The sequence below is a fragment of the Apostichopus japonicus genome, chromosome 15 (genome assembly GCF_037975245.1).
Source record: "Apostichopus japonicus isolate 1M-3 chromosome 15, ASM3797524v1, whole genome shotgun sequence".
NCBI classification, from domain to species: Eukaryota; Metazoa; Echinodermata; class Holothuroidea; order Aspidochirotida; family Stichopodidae; genus Apostichopus; species Apostichopus japonicus.
This window is the reverse complement of record NC_092575.1, coordinates 16,474,810-16,495,617: the sequence shown is the minus strand read 5'-3', so window position 1 is coordinate 16,495,617 and position 20,808 is coordinate 16,474,810. Positions and strand designations below refer to the sequence as shown.

General features: G+C 32.6%; 2 protein-coding genes across 2 annotated transcripts in view; both read right to left on the bottom strand.

The window, feature by feature from the left end:
* Positions 1 to 5,180: 5,180 nt before the first annotated feature.
* Positions 5,181 to 11,229, bottom strand: LOC139980923 (fibrinogen-like protein A). Its single transcript, XM_071992966.1, has 5 exons — positions 10,957 to 11,229; positions 9,532 to 9,603; positions 8,728 to 9,041; positions 7,851 to 8,115; positions 5,181 to 6,923 (listed from the first exon to the last, which is right to left on the bottom strand). The coding sequence occupies exons 1-5, from the start codon at positions 11,072 to 11,074 to the stop codon at positions 6,655 to 6,657; spliced, it is 1,038 nt and encodes a 345-aa protein (XP_071849067.1). The 5' UTR covers positions 11,075 to 11,229; the 3' UTR covers positions 5,181 to 6,654.
* A 7,422-nt stretch (positions 11,230 to 18,651) lies between these two features.
* Positions 18,652 to 20,808, bottom strand: part of LOC139980922 (fibrinogen-like protein A) — a 6,233-nt gene continuing 4,076 nt past the window's right edge. The window contains exons 4-5 of the mRNA XM_071992965.1: positions 20,471 to 20,735; positions 18,652 to 19,555 (exon numbers count right to left, since the gene is read on the bottom strand). Of these exons, the coding sequence (XP_071849066.1) occupies positions 19,287 to 19,555; positions 20,471 to 20,735 (534 nt within the window). The 3' untranslated portion in view covers positions 18,652 to 19,286. The remainder of the gene's footprint in view (positions 19,556 to 20,470; positions 20,736 to 20,808) is intronic.

Below are 20,808 nucleotides of genomic sequence, written 5' to 3'. Positions count from 1 at the left end.
GCAATTAATTCCTAGGGTTTTGTAAATTTTTAGGGAACGGATCTCTATCAGCACTTAATCCTCTGTGACATGAAAGATATTATGATATTAGGGGCTGGCTAAGCATCCATAAACCATGCATGATGCAGTGGCGGGGGTAGAGGTATTGGTCAAGGGGGGGGGGACGAAAATGGTCTGTAGGGGCGCTTTCGACACACTCTAAGTGGAGCGCCACCACAGGTTGGCGCGGAGCGAACAAAAATTTTTTGAGTAAAGGTACTCCCTAGATCGCCGGAAATGACCCTTTCCGGGCCTTGCTAATTTCCAGATAAACGAAGAATAAATAGGTGTCATCGCCATTTTGTCAGAAAATTACACCAACAATAAAAAAAAACAATAAAAAAGTCAATAATCGCGAATAAGTGAAAAGTGGTAAAAAGCTGAAAAGGGCGCTAGCAGTCCATTTGAGTCCGTCAGGGGGGGGGGCATCCGCCCCTCTGACTGTATGGACGCTCCGCCACTGGCATGATGACCACTTGAAGAAATCTTTGCGCCCATATTGTTTGTTACTTATAGTTATAGTAGAGAAATAATCATTCGAAGCGTTGAGTCAATACCAGTACATTATTGATTTTGCTGTCGTCATATATAAACAATGTTGATGTTGTTATTTAATTGAATGAGTAAAGCTCGTTAAGTACAGCCCAAGTTTTCTGGAGTGTAAAATATGTCTGGCATCAAGAATCAGTTTATAATTCGACCATTTTGGCGAATCTGATGGTTTTCATTTAGAGCTGCATTTGAATCTGTAACTTGCCAGGTTTGCATGTCTTTCACGAGTTGGATTATAAATATAGGTCCTTAAAAGAGGCTATTTGTCTGGTCAATTGACATATAGATACGACTGGAAAATCAGGATTTACCTGAGTCTCTGGATTTTCCTATGGTAACTTAACCTATAGTAGAATTAACATGTAAAGCGCATGGCTTCTATAGTTATAAAAAGAATTGTAACTGAGCAACGTAAGCTTTAAAAGCTAATGTAAGTTATTGGATAAACGTAATTGATATTGGGTTATTAATTCAAAATTATAACTTCATTGTTGTGACGTAAGCTGATGTCAATCAATTAATCAATTAATTATATTTTTTTTTTGAATGATTTGTTTGTATTATAATGATTTCAGTATATTGATGGTAACTTGTAACACAAAAGTTATTTGTAAACATACGTTCCATCCTGATCCTTTTCATACTGCAACATAATCTGAACATTTTGTGAGGGATCAAATTTATATTAGATGCTACTTTATGAACAGTTCTTACCTCCAATCTACAACGTATCAGTGTGATATTAATTTAAGATGTGTATCAGCTTGTCTTGGCGTCTTATGTTAAGATAATAAAAACAAAACATGGGAGAGGAATAACTCGTGGAGGGTGATATTGTTAATTTATCATTTTTCTTATCGAAGTGCACTTCTTGGGAATAATTACAAGTACGCTGTAAGCATCAACAGTCGTTTTCTTAACAAGGGGGGGGGGATTAATTCAAAGTAAATGAGATTATCAACTATATATAAAGACTGCAAGATATCTCTATGACAGTTATATATTTCATTTTGACAATCTTCAGTGCTTTTTTTTGCAAATTCTGTAAGATGAATCAATACAATTCTTATCATCCAATTTAAAATTTGCGTTTTCCTGAATACTTCATCGTTGTCTGGTATCCGGTTTGATACTTTATATATATATATATATATATATATATATATATATATATATATATATATATATATATATATATGTGTGTGTGTGTGTGTGTATGTATATTCAATCTCAATCTGAATCTCAATCTGAATATATATATATATATATTTATATATATATATATATATATTTATATATATATATATGTTAATAAATTATATTTATATTGTTTTATAATAATTTATGGCGTTCTATCGGTGAATTATTGCCAAGCCTTTTGAAAATAACAATAATAAGTTGGGGTTTTTTAATCAAACGATCTTGCTGTATTCATGCCACTTCTTAGGTATAATTAATTACCGTACTCCCTGAACAAATGTGGATTTTTGGGAATTTTTTTCCATTTATTTTTGTGTAAATAACAAAAAGCACTCTATAGTCGGTGAATCACTGCGAAGCTTTGCGAAGACACGAAAAATATTTTTTAATTGAAGAATATTGTCACATTCATACCATGTTATAAATTACTACATTGGTTCCAGGGTATACATATTAATGTATTCGGGTGTATGTTTTTTTTTTACTGTTGTATTTTTAAGAAGAAATGTTTACATTACATATCTTGCCGGGAGATTTCCTAATCAAATATTAAATGATAATTAGTGAGTCGAAAGTGCGGGTAACGTTCCCTTCGTATAGTAACTTGCCGAAGGTAAAATATAATTTCAAATTGTAGGAAGGGGCTGAGGAAGGGTGGAGGGGGGTATTGAAACTGTAATAAACTGTTTGCTATATCAGCAGGGACGGGAATAGCCCTTTCAACCCCACCCCTTCCCACCCATCCTCAGCGAAAGCATTAGGGTTAGTGGAGGGGGGGTGAATGTAATCCCGGGTCCCTGGTGTAAAAGGCCCGGTGCATATATAGAATAAATAATAATTAACTCTGATTTCCATAATATTCTTCATCAAGTAGGGGGTCGGTTATAATTGTTGCCGGGGGCCATTTGGCTCTGGATTAATGAGAACAGCTAGAACAAGTAAAGGTAATGTTACAGTCATAAACATTTAATCTTTGAAAAGAGGAAAAGAAAAAATGCACTAGTAGGCATATAGGTATAACAAAAAAACACATAAACCACATGTAATTGTGGAGATATCATGATACTTTGAACAAAATGGAAATATTAATGAATCAGGCTAGAGTATATATATATTGAGCAAAACCATGATCACAAATCCATATCAGTTGTACGTAGAATAAGAAGAAGACAATATTCTTTGAAGGATAATGTTTTATCCAGAGGTCTCTGATTCGAAAACGTTCTAGCCATATAAATATATATATATATATATATATATATATATATATATAAATATATATATATATGTATTCTTTGCTATTTTCATTGTCTAAATTACCCAGTCAGTTTCCCATTATTCATTTACGTGTATAATATTAATAAAATATATAATTACATTTTAACGAGTCCTTGGGTTTCAGAGTATCTTGTAAGCTAAGCGTACATATCAATGGTATCATATCTAAAGCCCAAAACAAAAACATTATTTATGAAAGGAAATTGAAATTTGTGAAGAACATATGCAATTATTTGATTTATTTCCCGTATTCATGAGGGGTTTAATTTATCTCTCAAATATCATTCACCTTTGCAAAATGTCAGAGTTATTATTATCTTTTTTTAAATTAAGAACAATGGTAATATCATATTCATTTCGTGTTCCCTGTAAGTGTTACATCGTTTGAAACGAAAAATAACATTAACATGAGAACCTGCTAGTAATTTGTGTTCTTCAATGTTTCTGAACAGAGTACAAATCATTGGTGGCAAGCTTAAATATTTCCAGACAAAAGCAAAAACACACACACATGAAAAATAGTATGACTGGATATCAAATTTTCTAATGAAACTGAGTATAGGCACAACAGACTATACAATTAATTACTAAAACATTAAATTTTGCACATATTGTCACTAATTAATTTACTCAACATTAATGTACACGTAAGATGTTTACTTACGGTAAATATTACCTGCAGACACTCAGCGTTAAAGCCAACGCCAGAAACAGATTGTTACAATTTGGTGATCCGTTTGAGCCTCTTATTACCAACCTACCGAGTAGTCTCTATGGGTAAGATTACAGTCATTAAAGTACATCTATACCTTACCTATACCAGGAACCAGATAAAGAGCAAACTTACATTTTGCGTCATAAAACTAACATAAAACAAAGCTTTAAAAAGAAGGCGATCTTTAACCAATGAACGTATAAACTAACTCTCTGGAGTATGGGATTGTTAAACAATTCAGCATTCAGCAAAATTCAGCATAGTTATTCAATATGTTACCAAGCTTAATAATAAGTTCAAATTTGTTGAACCATTTGGCCTTTAACTTTATTGATAAAAGTGTAAATTATTTCCGTCTATGAAAGGAGAAATGAATGAGAACGTAAACAGTTGAAAATTTAGAGCTAAACAGTTCTTAATTTCAGCTTTGTGAATTTATTCTTGACTGTTCGCAGTGCAATTTCTGATATGATGATATATATATATATATATATATATATATATATATATATATATATATATATATATATATATGTGTGTGTGTGTATATATATATGTGTATATATATATATATATGTATGTGTATATAAATATATATATATATATAAATATATATATATATATATTCTTTGCTATTTTCATTGTCTAAATTACCCAGTCAGTTTCCCATTATTCATTTACGTGTATAATATTAATAAAATATATAATTACATTTTAACGAGTCCTTGGGTTTCAGAGTATCTTGTACGCTAAGCGTACATATCAATAGTATCATATCTAAAGCACAAAACAAAAACATTATTTATGAAAGGAAATTGAAATATATATATATATGTATATATATATATATATATTTATATATATATATATAAACAAATATATATATTTTTTAAACAAATATATATATTTATATATATAAATATATGCAAATTTTCTACACGGTGTAAATGTAGAATCATAACACCAGTTTGCTTCATATCTTAACCAGAGAATGAATAAGTCTTTCCTGATATTCTTATAGTCTCCGTTTTTGCTTTTGGTAAAGTTATTGTAATGAAATTATCTATCTATCATACGTGGAACCATGCAACGAAGGAATTAAATCTGTAGTTTTCATCTTACAAAACTGCCATTACAAAAAATGACAATCCACGGAGTTGTTGATCTCATCCCTGTCCCTATATTGTTCAGTTTTGCAATGGCAAAATCAGTTCAATGACCTTTGACATGATGATGACATCATGATTTTTGACATGGGATTATAAGGAGGATGTCATGTACTGATATTTCTACGATTAACTTGACACAATCTAACCGGCTAGTAATTCTTAACACTGGTTGTCCAACCACAAACGTCCCCCCCCCCATCAACCCCCCCCCCCCACCTCCCGTCAAACTCCTAAAGGTTTCTCTCGATTTAATTGAAACTAAGGAATAATACGTAATGAACAACCAGTCCTAATGTGCGATTCCACCTTATTGCGTAATAAGCACCTATACCCAAGAGTAGTAAAAGTAAATATAACTATTGTAAGGATGCGCTTACAATGATATAGATTTATATCAATATAAATCATTGAGTTGTATCTTTCAATACTTAGAATAAAACGAACCTTATCTCAAGGATAGCGGTTAACATTCAAACAAATAGAAATCTGGTCAAGAAAATAAGCCATAAAAACTACAACGAGATAAGTGCACAAATTCTTCGAGTAACTGATTGTGATATATATATATATATACATCATTATTGGCTTAATAGGTACAAAAACAATTAACATTGTAAACACATACATTAAACTTGATTTCTTGTGCTTCTGAAAGTAACCTTTAAGTTAGAACTCTTTTGTATTGCGTCATGTAGGGTTTTTTCTTATTTATTTGTTTATTTCTGCTTCTTCTTCTTTTCTTGTAAATACTCGTGTAACACTGTCAGCTTCAGTATCTGTCACTTTCAAATATTACTTAAAATACTTCTACGGAATGGTTGATACTTCAGATATAGTTAGTTTGATTGTTTTTTGTTAATCAACAATAAAAAGGTACCTCTCCCCGAAATTGAATGATTAAAAACGTAAGCAATGAAGAAAAACAATATTTCCCTACTCTATATGAAATTGTGAAATGTTTTTGTTGGCAGCATTTCTCTCTTTCTGTTCTCTGATTAAAAGGATATCTGCAGTCCTATGTTCAACGTCATAATTATAACCAAACGTCATTAATACAACCGCATACATATAAATCATGACTTTTTGATAATATTATCGAATTTGATCCATTTTTTTTATATTTGGATTTAACTTCATTCTATGGAAGGAAGTGTTTTCAATGAAATTGATTGATTTCAATTTTAGCTCACTGATGATTGTCTTCGAATATTTAGAATAAACCGAACCATATTACAGAGACAACGGTTAACATTAAAACAATTAGAAATTTTATCAAGCAAATAAGTAATGATAAATTATAGCTTTTTGATAACTATTTCATCAACTGATACAATAGGATCAGTGCACAGATTCTTCAAGTTAATTATTATAACGTAGACGTATCAACCATTATTGCATTAATAGGACCAAAAACAATAAGCATAATGGTAAACACTAACATTAAACTTGATTTCCTGTGTGGTTCAAAATAATAACTTGTAACTCTCTTCAACTCGATTGTCGAGTTGTATGTACCTACTTGCGTGTGTGGGTGTGTGTGTGTGTCATTTTGCAGATTTTGTATTTATCATTTTCGTAATATACGGGCAACACTTTGAATTGCAAAATCAATTTAGGTAAGTGCGTGTATTGTGTTACATATTTTGGTATTTGGTTTGGTATTTTTGTATATTGCCCAAGAGTTATAATTTGCAGACTTATCTAGATAGGCCGCAACTTCATTTCAGTATACTTGATATGATATCTACTTCCAGGCAGAGAATACCAGTAAATACTGGACCCATCGTCAGAAGATGCATTATATGCACCATTGAGGTTGGAAGCTGCGCAGCTCTTGTACCACCAGGCACCATGAAGTAAAACAGCACAGTGAGATGAGCCAGCGTGATCATTATCTCTGTCATAGGTACTGAAGGGTGCATCGATGTGACTGAACAACGCATGGCCACCTGAGGCACCGCCTTCGCTATCTGTGAATTAAAGCAGGGGAGTAAAACTCATTACATGAAAGATAAATCGAGTATGGATAAGATTAAATTGAAACAGTCAATGTTCCAATCTATATAAAGGAATATAACATTCTATAACAAAAACTAAACTACAGTTTCCCATTAGACGAAATGTTTCACAACCAAGACCACGTGACCACGAGTTTAATGTCCTTTTGATACCATGAGACTCTATGGAATCCCTAACTATGCTTTCAAATATTTTAAGTTTATTTCATTGTTAACAATCGTAATATCAGCAAAAACAACAACCAAAACTTTCAGGCAGTGTCCTCTTTTCGATTTGACAATATTTAAAGACATTTAATCGTCTCATTAGAAACAAATTTACATATGAAGTTTGACCGATGCAAATGTAAACATATCCTGACGAAGCTTCTTCGATAAAATAACTGCTGGTAATTAGTTTTAGTTAATTCTGTGAGAAAAAAAACAGCCACAGAGGGAATACGAAATGACAAATACAAAATCTTCATGGTACCATGAAGTACATGGAGACTTGCAAAGTTAATGTTGAACTGAAGTTAACGAACGCGAAGATGGTCACAGGAATAACTGTGTGAAAGAGATATTCCAAAACAGTCATAATGTATTAAAAAGGTGTGTGTATGATTTGGCATACATTTGGAGGTGACTATATATATTGTAAGGTTAAATATAAATATAAATCAAATCAAAAGCTCAAATCAAAATATATATCAAATATAAATTATATCAGTTAAATCTAGCCGGGGTTGCTGAATTAAGTTAAGTCAAGTCATTTCAATTGCGGGACTTATGTCAAGTCAAGTGACCAGTAAATGCGACTCTCGTCCGGTTAAGTGACTTGAGTTGTTAAAACACTGTTAAATATCATATTAAGTTACGAAATATTTATTTTCTACAAACCCGCAGTGCCATCAAAGTTTCCCAGTCCAGACAGTCGATAATTGTCACTTTCATCACTGATATTGAAGAAATCAAATTTGGCGTAGTATGGAGCGCCATCTCTGTTCACCATGTCAATCCGGAGTTGATAATTACCTTGATTGGTGAGGTAAAATAGCTTATCATTACCCAACCAAAACTCATGATCGGGCTGACCAAATCCTCCCTTATAGCTGGTCCAGTTACGGTAGAAATCAACAGAACCATTAACACGACGTTGAAATACCTGATGAATACAGAAAGAAATTCATTTAAATGACATCTCACTGAGAGTAAAGGCAAAGTTTGGTTGAGAACTTAGCCAACTCTACCAATATATGCCTGTTTCTTTGTAATTTCTTCCTGTGCATGATGGCTTATAAATAATGTATTGTCTTCTTCTTTGTGACTTGTAAATTCTGCAACCGTAAACAATCAACTTTATTTTTATCCCTATCAGATGATTAGGCTAACCATCCATCGTCCTCAGTCAGTCATATTATACATTTACAATACATCGTCTATACTATAGGATGTCATACTATACTCACCGTCCATCCTCCTCCGTCAGTCATATTATACTTATACAATATATCGTCTATACTATAGGATGTCATACTAGACTTACCGTCCATCTTCCTCCGTCAGTCATATTATACATATACAATATATCGTCTATACTATAGGATGTCATACTAGACTCACCGTCCATCCTCCTCCATCAGTCATATTATACATATACAATATATCGTCTATACTATAGGATGTCATACTAGACTTACCGTCCATCTTCCTCCGTCAGTCATATTATACATATACAATATATCGTCTATACTATAGGATGTCATGCTAGACTCACCGTCCATCCTCCTCCGTCAGTCATGTTACAGAAGACTTCAAATGCAGGTCCAGGCCAGTTAGTTGGTTTGATGGTATATAAGCCATTGGTAGTGTAACCAGCGTTGAAATAATCAAGACAGTTGGACATCTCGCCAATAGTAGTAGAACCTGCTTGGCTCGTCGTGGGCTGCAATTTCGTAGGCGCAACATTTGTTTTGGTGGTTGGAGGCTGCAGTGGTTTAGAAGTAACATCTGTGTTGGTGCATGATGAATCTTTGCAATCAACTTCCGTGGTCTTTTCAGATGGTGTGGTGGGTTTCGGTCGGTTTGTGGCTAAATTGGTTAAATTGATAATAAATGAACTTTTAGTAAGAAAGCAAGATATGATATCGGCAGTGATAACAATATCAAAATTTAAAAAATGTCTCACGCTGTTTTTAAAACAATTTATTGGTTCAGAGTGACCAACTAACATTCTTTACCCAAGCGTTGTACTCACGGTGCAATCGAAATTATGTCCTCAGTCAACTTTTAGAGAAGAAAGTTTACTTCACCTTAGGTCAGTTTTTCTGGTAGAGTTACCCTGCTTATAGTTAAGTATATATTAGTTTACCTATACCATTACAAATGCAGCAATACTTATACATAATAACACCCAGGCCAATTTTCATGAATATGTCCTAAAATTTGGTTGCTTCCAGACTTCTTTTCTTAGTCGATTTCACACATTAATAAAGAGCATTAAATTCAACTACCTTTCTGTTGTTAGGATATCAAATGATAACGATGAATTTTTTGTTCTTTCACGTATTTCCACACATACCTTGTTGAGTAGAATATTTCTCCTTGTTGGGTGCCGCCATAGGGCATGGACCAGCATTTGTAGACTTCAGAGCTGTTCAAAATTAAAGAAATCAAACTTTAATATCGACAACATTAAACTGTATATTAATCATCATCATCATCATCATCATCATCATCATCATCATCATCATCATCATCATCATCATCATCATCATCATCATCATCATCATCATCATCATCATCATCATCATCATCATCATCATCATCATCATCATCATCATCATCATCATCATCATCATCATCACCAGCAGCATCATCTCCATCATCACCAGCAGCATCAGCACCATCATCATCACCATTATCATCATCATCATCATCATCATCATCATCATCATCATCATCAGCATCATCATCATCATCATCATCATCATCACCATTATAATCATCATCATCATCATCATCATCATCATCATCATCATCATCATCATCATCATCATCATCATCACCATATCATCATCATCATCATCATCATCATCATCATCATCATCATCATCATCACCATCATCATCAGCAGCGGCAGCATTTGTTATGGCTATTACATAACAAACATACATTACGTAGCTTATCCATGTTGCATATACTCAGCATTGATGCTCAACACTAGTATTCGTTACGCATGTCAGTCGATAGAAGTAACGAGATAGCAGAAACAAGTAAATGAGCTGCTATCGTTTGTTGACTACAAATTTGCTAGAATATCAAATAATGCTCACTGACTCTCGAACTTCCAGAAGCATATACTGACACTCTCAAAGTATTTTCCTCATTAACTATCACGAAATTATTTTTGAACACTTTTAGCAAACGAAATTAATGATATCCTTTGAATTTAAAAGCAAAAAGACCCTCGTCAGAAACGAATTCTATTTTATTATTTTATTCAATTCATTGTAATACTGATAATTTATTTAGCACAAATAAGATGAAAGGTTCAATCATTTCCATTAGGATCAATGTTTTCTTTCAACATATTAATCCTAATCAAGCCTAATCAACTGCATGATTTTAAGCAAGTTGGGATTTTAGTATTTTACAAACAGTTTAAAATCAGCATAATAGGTTGAACTTCTGCTGTTTAAGTTTGCCATTGCAGATGGTGAAATTATTATAGAATACTTGATTTAAGGGGAGGGATAAATGTATGAATATAATGTTCTGATTTTAATAATAATATACATATCACAAGGAACAGTTTTGAAACGAAAGAACGATATTTTGATATTAACGTCCATGTTGATAGTGGTTTTATACTTACTGTTACCAGATGCAAAATTGTTGTCACTGTTTTATCCCTGTCATATGTATTTCTTGCAAAAATAAAATTGAAAAATGCATTCAGTTAAAGTTTTCCGATAGATATCAATGAGACAAAAAAAAAGCTTACCTTTGACTATAGTAACAGTTGCACAAATGACCACCAAACGCTTTACAACGACCCATTTCGAAAACGTCATTTTCATCTGTGTTGGGCTTTCTTGATTTAGGAAGCGATGTCCAAGCATATAGCTACCAAAGAAAATGATGCTACCAGACCAACAGTCAAACTTAAAATGACTTTGGGTTTGTCGATCCTTTCCGGATTAATAACGTTTTTGTTTTTTTAATACTTCAAACGTCTGTGCAAGCAAACCAATTTAAAAGTGATTTTCTCATTAATTTTGTAAAAATATAAAGTCAAAGTGGTAATTGGGTTGTTTACATTTTGTCTTCATAAATGACAGAAGTGCGATGACAAACGACGATATTGGTTATTCGAGGTTTTTATTTTCTTTTTTTCATGGAAAAGGTTATATTCATGAAATTAAATATGATCGATCGATACAGTATATGGTTATAAAAGTCATAACAGCCATAAGTTTATTCCTCCTGATTTTTTTTTTATTAATTAAAAGCTGCAAAACGCAGAGTATGGGAGATTAACGACTGTCTGTAATGCAGTTGTAATGACAATATAAATATCGTCGAAATGATATTTTTGTTAATTAGTAACCCTGGCTTGTTATAGCTCATATCACTATACTGGATGTCAGAAAATGAAATGGCTTTTCGGGTTTATCAAAGTACTTCTTGGTGCGACCTAATAGTGTGTTTCTATCTCGTCCATATTCCCTACACGTGTAATGTATAGATGGGGATGAAATATTGTAGTCAGTTAGCTGTTGCAGTCTACAAGTCCCTATCGGTTACCATGGCAGCGATTGTCGCAACCGATTCACTCAGAGATTATAGTAATTACTGTAAATCTTAAAGTTTTGTACCGCACAGTAAAAACTGGATTGGGCTGACAAATCTGATAAGTCGGTCGCATGTGCTATTAAGATTACAATAAGAACTGAGGATATGTGTAATCCCAATAAATCCCAAAACAATTGGATTTGTTGGAATTACACATACGTTTAGTTCTTACTGTAAGCCTAATCGCACATGCTACTGATTTATAGCACGATCCACTTTTGTTAATTTGGTACAAAACTTTAAGATTTAAAGCAGTAACTGTGTTCTCTGTGTGTATCGGGTGATTGTCAAGGAAAATGCATTGTGTGGAAAATTTACTTGTCTAGGAGGTCCATCGTGGTGATATTGGAATAGGTGATGAGAGTTCCATTTTTGGGGTCATTCCTCCTAAACGGCTAGGCCATTTTTTTCAAAGTTGGTATAAAAAAACTGCCACTTTATGGGAACTCAGTGGTCTAGGTCAAAGATCAAATTATGTAAAAGTGTTTTTTTTTTTTGCTTTCATGCCGTTTGGAAGCATTGAATTAACTTGAACGTTTAATGGGTTTGTCGAAAACACTTAAATTATGTGATTAACATGTTAAATTTGGTCAACGGTGAAGTTAAGAAAAGGTCAAAGTTCAGCGTTAGTATGACCAAGTCAAAAATGTTTAGCTGCTTAAAGTGAAAGCAGTAACAAATAGTTTATTCACTCTGAAAACAGCAATTAGGTAAATTTCAAAAAACTCTGAAAATATTGATTTGGAAAACAACAACAAAACATTACAAGATTATTTTTGTTTTATTTATGGTGCGGAACATTGGCAATATTATTTCCACATAAACATAATATTAACTTTCAGATATGAAATTGAAATATCATTTCAGACAAGAATTGAGAGTAACATAAAAAAGAGTCTTGCAAAATCCACAGCCAAAGTCGTTTCAGCGATTGCTTTAATAAGCTTCATTTTCATCTGCCTGTATACCGTAACTGCAGTAAGCAAACCAATCGATACAACAATCGATAAAAGCGGCAAAAAGCGATATCTTAAAAGAAATGAAAAATAGCAAAGAAAATACAGAGAGCCGGACTTACAGACAAAATTAAAGCAAAACACTTCAGACAATTATTATTAAACAGAAACGGTGTAAATTTCGGTATAATAATATAGCTTTGCCGATAAAAAGAAAGTTCTCCGAACGAAATATAAAAAAAGAATAATTGCTGTATGTAATAAAAATAAATATAAACTTTATGAGAGATTGATCGTTTTCCCGTAATTTTCAAAGCAATCTTCTTACTGCTTTATATCAACATAGTTATTACTAACAAGCTAAGTGTGTGGTTAATATTTACAATTAATTATTCCTAAAGGATGAATGGGATTTGGATTATGACTGGCCAGAGAATTGATTCATGTATCATATGACAATATAACAATATATATATATATATATATATATATATAAACAATTGGACCATCTAAAGGTGGTTAAGTATAGTTTATGTAAAACCTATGGAAAACGTAGTGTATAATTAATAATGATGTTTCAGATGAATCTATTTTTAATATGTGAATCCTCTTGGATTTCGGGGGAGTGGGGGGGGGGGGGGGGCTTCATTAAATAATAGCCTACACTGATAGTAGCATATCTTGACATTATACTTTGACTTAATAACAGTTTGCCATTTCAAAATAATTAAATTTTGTCAAAAGGTTGATAAAGTTTTCAAAGTTGGCAATTTTCACAAAGTCTCCATACTTCGCATGCTTCAAGTAAAATCGCAGGATGAAAATAATACGAAGTTCGTTGAACTGTCTGATATGTTATTACCCGATGTGTTATTAAGAGCTTGCTTCCAAAAACGTAAATATGTAAAAGAATCAATTGAACATCACAAAAGATATCCTTAACAATAACATACATAAGTGTGATATACTTGGCTTGGATATTACCGAAGTTTACAGGTGATCGTTTTTATGTGTGAGTGTGAACCTGTAATGTGAACGCTTATTGTAAACAGATCACCATGTAGGGTAAGAGTGTAAACATACAATGTAAAACGATTACATAAATGAATAAGTTATCGTTTAGAGTGTGAGTATCAAACTGCAGCGTGAACACCCGAACCGAATTGTACAGTTGCTTATAATAGCGTTTTCGACTTGAATATATTGCGCATATATATGCATCTGTGTTATAACATTATAACACGTGTTATGCTAGAGGCACATTTTATTGCGGCCTGTGTTAAAAAAATATATAAAAATATCAAAAATCAAAAATCAAAAAATATTTTATATTAGGCTATATAAAAATAAAATAAAAAAATATATATAATACCACTACGATTTACTGTATTGTATCTTTAACATATCTAGCTTTCGCATGCTCCCAAAACATAACACCTGTTAGTGTGTTATAACACCCTGGCATATAAATGCATAATATGAACAAATATAAGCTCACACCTTTTCGGCTTAGGTGGCGTGAAGCCTTAAATTTAAACAAGTAATCGTTTATCGTGTGGCGGTGTGAACCTGCAATATGACAATCATTATTCTAAACAGCTTTTGGTATGGTATCTTCACTCCATGCATTTATTTAAATTTGATCACATGTTAACTTAGGGTAGTTTTTTTCATTATACATATCGCATTTTCAAACGTATAGGTCTTTTCCACTTATAACAATTGAGTATGCATAATTCGAGGTTTGAAATATTTGTCGTGAATGATCACTTCAATATGGTCGAAATTTAGGACATTTATTTGTGCATACTTTTAAACTGTGTAGAAACCGATAACAGTGAAACAAACCCAATGTGTAATTGTTCCTTCCACTCCATTGGATTCTTTTCGCACTTTTGTTGTCAACTTTTAGGCAGGAAACAACCTCATAATATCATAGGTGTGTCTCGCTTTTAAAAAGCAACTAATTTTTCACAACAATAGATTGGTATGGCAAGATGAACTTATTACCATATCCCTTGCATTCAATTCAATTTCTTTATTCCAGTATAAATTACAAAATTTATAAAGAGGACACATAATAATGATACACAAAAGACGTAAAATGTACATTCATGAAACTTTGAAAACTATTTATACACCAATAAATTAACTGTGTCTGAATTTTCCTCACCAACATTCTTCATCATACTTTCTTCTACTCGTGCAATTTTGACCTGTCTATTAGGGGTTCAAGGAGGTTTTTCTATATTGGTTGTCCATAGATTGAATTTTGTGCAACATCATGGATATGTTTTGAAGTGATTTTTATTCACGAGAAATGTGAATTTTCAAATTCTCAACAAATAATGGGCTTAAAACCTTGAAAAGTGGGGCTTTCGGATATTGTGGGCCGTGACGTAGAATCACATACAAAAGAAATGATCCATAGGACATGCAATGAGGTCGAACATGATGTGTGACTGGTTACAATCTTCAAAAAGGTTATGGATGGAATAAAACTTTTGGGAAATACTTGGTTCTCAGGCAAAAGTGTACATCTGGTTGGTCATTTTCAAGCCCGAGAAGTGCCATTTCCGGTGATCTGGGGGGTATCTAGACCAGGAATTTTCTTGTACGCTCCGCGCCAACTGATGGTGGCGCTCCGCTTAGATGGTAATTCGCGCCCCCGGATTAGAAAATCCTGGATACGCGCCTGGTTATAGTAGAGAAATAATCATCCGAAGCGTTGAGTCAATACCAGTACATTATTGATTTTGCTGTCGTCATATATAAACAATGTTTATGTTGTTATTTAATTGAATGAGTAAAGCTCGTTAAGTACAGCCCAAGTTTTCTGGAGTGTAAAATATGTCTGGCATCAAGAATCAGTTTATAATTCGACGATTTTGGCGAATCTGATGGTTTTCATTTAGAGCTGCATTTGAATCTGTAACTTGCCAGGTTTGCATGTCTTTCATGAGTTGGATTATAAATATAGGTCCTTAAAAGAGGCTATTTGTCTGGTCAATTGACATACAGATGCCACTTGAAAATCGGGATTCACCCCAGTCTCTGGTTTTTCCTATGGTAACTTAACCTTTAGTAGAATTAACATGTAAAGCGCATGGCTTCTATAGTTATGAAAAGAATTGTAACTGAGCATCGTAAGCTTTAAAAGCTAACGCAAGTTATTGGATAAACGTAATTGATATTGGGTTATTAATTCAAAATTATAACTTCATTGTTGTGACGTAAGCTGATGTCAATCAATCAATCAATTAATTATATTGTTTGAATGATTTGTTTTTTATATAATGATTTCAGTATATTGATGGTAACTTGTAACACAATTTGTTATATGTAAACATACGTTCCATCCTGATCCTTTACATATTGTAACATAATCTGAAAGATTTGTGAGGAATCAAATTTATATTAGATGTTACTTTATGGACAGTTCTTACCTCTAATCTACAAATAATTAGTGTGATATTAAAACAAGATGTGTATCAGTTTGTTTTGGCTTCTTAAGTTAAGATCATAATAAAAAACACATGGGAGAGGAATAACTCGTGGAGGATCATAATGTTAATTTATCACTTTTCTTATCGAAGTGCACTTCTTGGGAATAAATACAAGTACTCTGTAAGCATCAACAGTCGTTTTCTTAACAACAGGGGGGGGGGGGGGGTATTTCAAAGTAAGATAGACTGCAAGATATCTCTATGACAGTTATATATTTCATTTTGACAAACTTCAGGTTTTTTTTTTGCAAATTCTGTAAGATGAATCAATACAATTTTCCCATCCAATTTAAAATTTGCGTTTTCCTGAATACTTCATCGTTGTCTGGTATCCGGTTTGATACTTTATATATATATATATATATATATATATATATATATATATATATGTTAAAAAATTACATTTATATTGTTTAATACTAATTTATGGCGTACAATTGGTGAATTATTGCCAAGCCTTTTGAAAATAACAATTATAAGTTGGTTTTTCTTCTATCAAACGATCATGCTGTATTCATGCCATTTCTTAGGTATAATTAATTACTCCCTGAACAAATGTGTATATTTTTGGGGGAATTTTTTTAATTTTTTTTGTGTAAATAACAAAAAGAACACTCTATAGTCGGTGAATCACTGCGAAGCTTTACGAAGACAAGAACAATATTTTTTAATTGGACAATATTGTCAAATTCATACCATGTTATAAATTACTACATTGGTTCCAGGGTATACATATTAATGTATTCGGGTGTATTTTTTTTTTTTTTAATGTTGTATTTTTTAGAAGAAATGTTACATTAGATATCTTGCCGGGAGATTTCCTAATCAAATATTAAATGATAATTAGTGAGTCGAAAGTGCGGGTAACGTTCCCTTCGTAGAGTTACTTACCGAAGGTAAAAAATAATTTCAAATTGTAGGAAGGGGGGTATTGAAACTGTAATAAACTGTTTGCTATTTCAGCAGGGACGGGAATAGCCCTTTCAACCCCACCCCTTCCCACCCATCCTCAGCGAAAGCATTAGGGTTAATGGAGGGGGGGTGAATGTAATCCCGGGTCCCGGGTGTTAAAGGCCCGGTGCATATATAGAATAAATAATAATTAACTATGATTTCCATAATATTCTTCATCAAGTAGGGGGTCGGTTATAATTGTTCCCGGCGCCATTTGGCTCTGGACTAATGAGAACAGCTAGAACAAGTAAAGGTAATGTTACAGTCATCAACATTTAATCTTTGAAAAGAAACAATGCACTAGTATGCCTATAGGTATAAAAAGAAAACACACATATACCACATGTAATTGTGGAGATATCATGATACTTTAAACAAAATGGAAATATTAATGAATCAGGCTAGAGTATATATATATATATATTGAGCAAAACCATGATCACAAATCCATATCAGTTGTACGTAGAATAAGAAGAAGACAATATGCTTTGAAGGATAATGTTTTATCCAGAGGTCTCTGATTCGAAAACGTTCTAGCCATATAAATATATATATATATATATATATATATATATATATATATATATATATATATATATATATATATATATATATATATATTCTTTGCTATTTTCATTGTCTAAATTACCCAGTCAGTTTCCCATTATTCATTTACGTGTATAAATATTAATAAAATATATAATTACATTTTAACGAGTCCTTGGGTTTCAGAGTATCTTGTACGCTAAGCGTACATATCAATGGTATCATATCTAAAGCACAAAACAAAAACATTATTTATAAAAGGAAATTGAAATATATATATATATATATATATATATATATATATATATATATATATATATATATATATATATATAATTATATATATACATACATATATATATAAACAAATATATTTTTTTTTTAAACAAATATATATATTTATATATATAAATATATGCAAATTCTATACGGTGTAAATGTAGAATCATAACACCAGTTTGCTTCATATCTTAACCAGAGAATGAATAAGTCGTTCCTGATATTCTTATAGTCTCCGTTTTTGCTTTTGGTAAAGTTATTGTAATGAAATTATCTATCTATCATACGTGGAACCATGCAACGAAGGAATTAAATCTGTAGTTTTCATCTTACAAAACTGCCATTACAAAAAATGACAATCCACGGAGCTGTTGATATCATCCCTGTCCCTATATTGTTCAGTTTTGCAATGGCAAAATCAGTTCAATGACCTTTGACATGATGATGACATCATGATTTTTGACATGGGATTATAAGGAGGATGCCATGTACTGATATTTCTATGATTAACTTTACACAATCTAACCGGCTAGTAATTCTTAACATTGGTTGTCCAACCACAAACGCCCCCCCCCCCATCAACCCCCCCCCCCTCACCTCCCGTCAAACTCCTAAAGGTTTCTCTAGATTTAATTAAAACTAAGGAATAATACGCAATGAGCAACCAGTCCCGATGCGCGATTCCACCTTATTGCGTAATAAGCACCTATACCCAAGAGTAGTAAAAGTAAATATAACTATTGTAAGGATGCGCTTACAATGATATAGATTTATATCAATATAAATCATTGAGTTGTATCTTTCAATACTTAGAACAAAACGAACCTTATCTCAAGGATAGCGGTTAACATTCAAACAAATAGAAATCTGGTCAAGAAAATAAGCCATGAAAAACTACAACGAGGTAAGTGCACAAATTCTTCGAGTCACTTATTGTGATATATATACATCATTATTGGCTTAATAGCTACAAAAACAATTAACATCGTATACACATACATTAAACTTGATTTCTTGTGCTTCTGAAAATAACCTTTAAGTTAGAACTCCTTTATGGATGTGTGGCGTTATGTGGATTTTTTCTTATTTATTTTCGTAATACACAGGAAACGCTGTTAGCTGCAACATTAGTTTAGGTAAGTGTGTGTATGGTGTTACATATATTGGTATTTGATTTGGTATTTTTGTATATATATATTTCTTTGTATATAGTATATAATTATAATTTGCAGACTTATCTAGATAGGCCGCAACTTCATTTCAGTATACTTGATGTTATAAGTACCTCCAGGCAGAGAAAGCCAGACAATACTGGACGCATCGCCAGAAGATGCATGATATGCACCATTGAGGTTAGAAAATGCGCAGTTGTTGTACCACCAGGCACCATGAAGTGAAACAGCACAGTGAGTTGCGTCAGATTTATCATTATCTCTGTCATAGGTACTGAAGGGTGCATTCAAGTGTTCGGACAACGCATAGCCACTGGGGGCACCGCCCTCTATTTCTGTCAATTAAAGAAGGGGAGTAAAACTCATTACATGAAAGATAAATCGAGTATGGATAAGATTAAATTGAAACAATCAATGTTCCAATCTATATAAAGGAATATAACATTCTATAACAAAAACTAAACTACAGTTTCTGATTAGACGAAATGTTTCACAACCAAGACCACGTGACCACGAGTTTAATGTCCTTTTGATACCATGAGACTCTATGGAACCCTTAAATATGATTTCAAATATTATAAGTATATTTCATTGTTGATAATCGTAATATCAGCAAAAACAGCAACTAAAACTTTCAGGCAGTGTCAGCTTTTTGATTTGCCAATATTTAAAGACATTTAATCGTCTCATTATAAACAAATTTACATATGAAGTTTGACCGATGCAAATGTAAACATATCCTGACGAAGCTTCTTCGATAAAATAACTGCTGGTAATTAGTTTTAGTTAATTCTGTGAGAAAAACAGAGCCACAAAGGGAATATGAAATGGCAAATACAAAATCTTCATGATACCAAAATACATGGAGACTTGCAAAGTTAATGTTGAACTGAACGCGAAGATGGTCACAGGAATAACTGTGTGAAAGAGATATTCCAAAACTGTCAGAATGTATTAAAAAGGTGTGTGTATGATTTGACATACATTTGGAGGTGACTATATATAATGTAAGGTTAAATATAAATATAAATCAAATCAAAAGCTCAAATCAAAATATACCTCAAATATAAATTATATCAGTTAAATCAAGCCGGGGTTGCTGAATTAAGTTAAGTCAAGTGATTTCAATTGCGGGACTTATGTCAAGTCAAGTTACCAGTAAATGCGACTCTCGTCCGGTTTAGTGACTTGACTTGTTCAAACACTGTTAAATATCATATTAAGTTACGAAATATTTATTTTCTACAAACCAGCAGTGCCATTAAAGTTTCCCAGTCCAGACAGTCGATAATTGTCACTTTCATCACTGATACGGAAGAAATCAAATTTAGCGTAGTATGGAGCGCCATCTCTGTTCACCATGTCAATCCGGAGTTGATAATTACCTTGATTGGTGAGGTAAAATAGCTTATCATTACCCAACCAAAACTCATGATCGGGCTGACCAAATCCTTCCTTATAGCTGGTCCAGTTACGGTAGAAATCAACAGAACCATTAACACGACGTTGAAATACCTGATGAATAAAGAAAGAATTAATTTAAATGACATCTCACTGAAAGTAAAGGCAATGTTTGGTTGAGAACTTA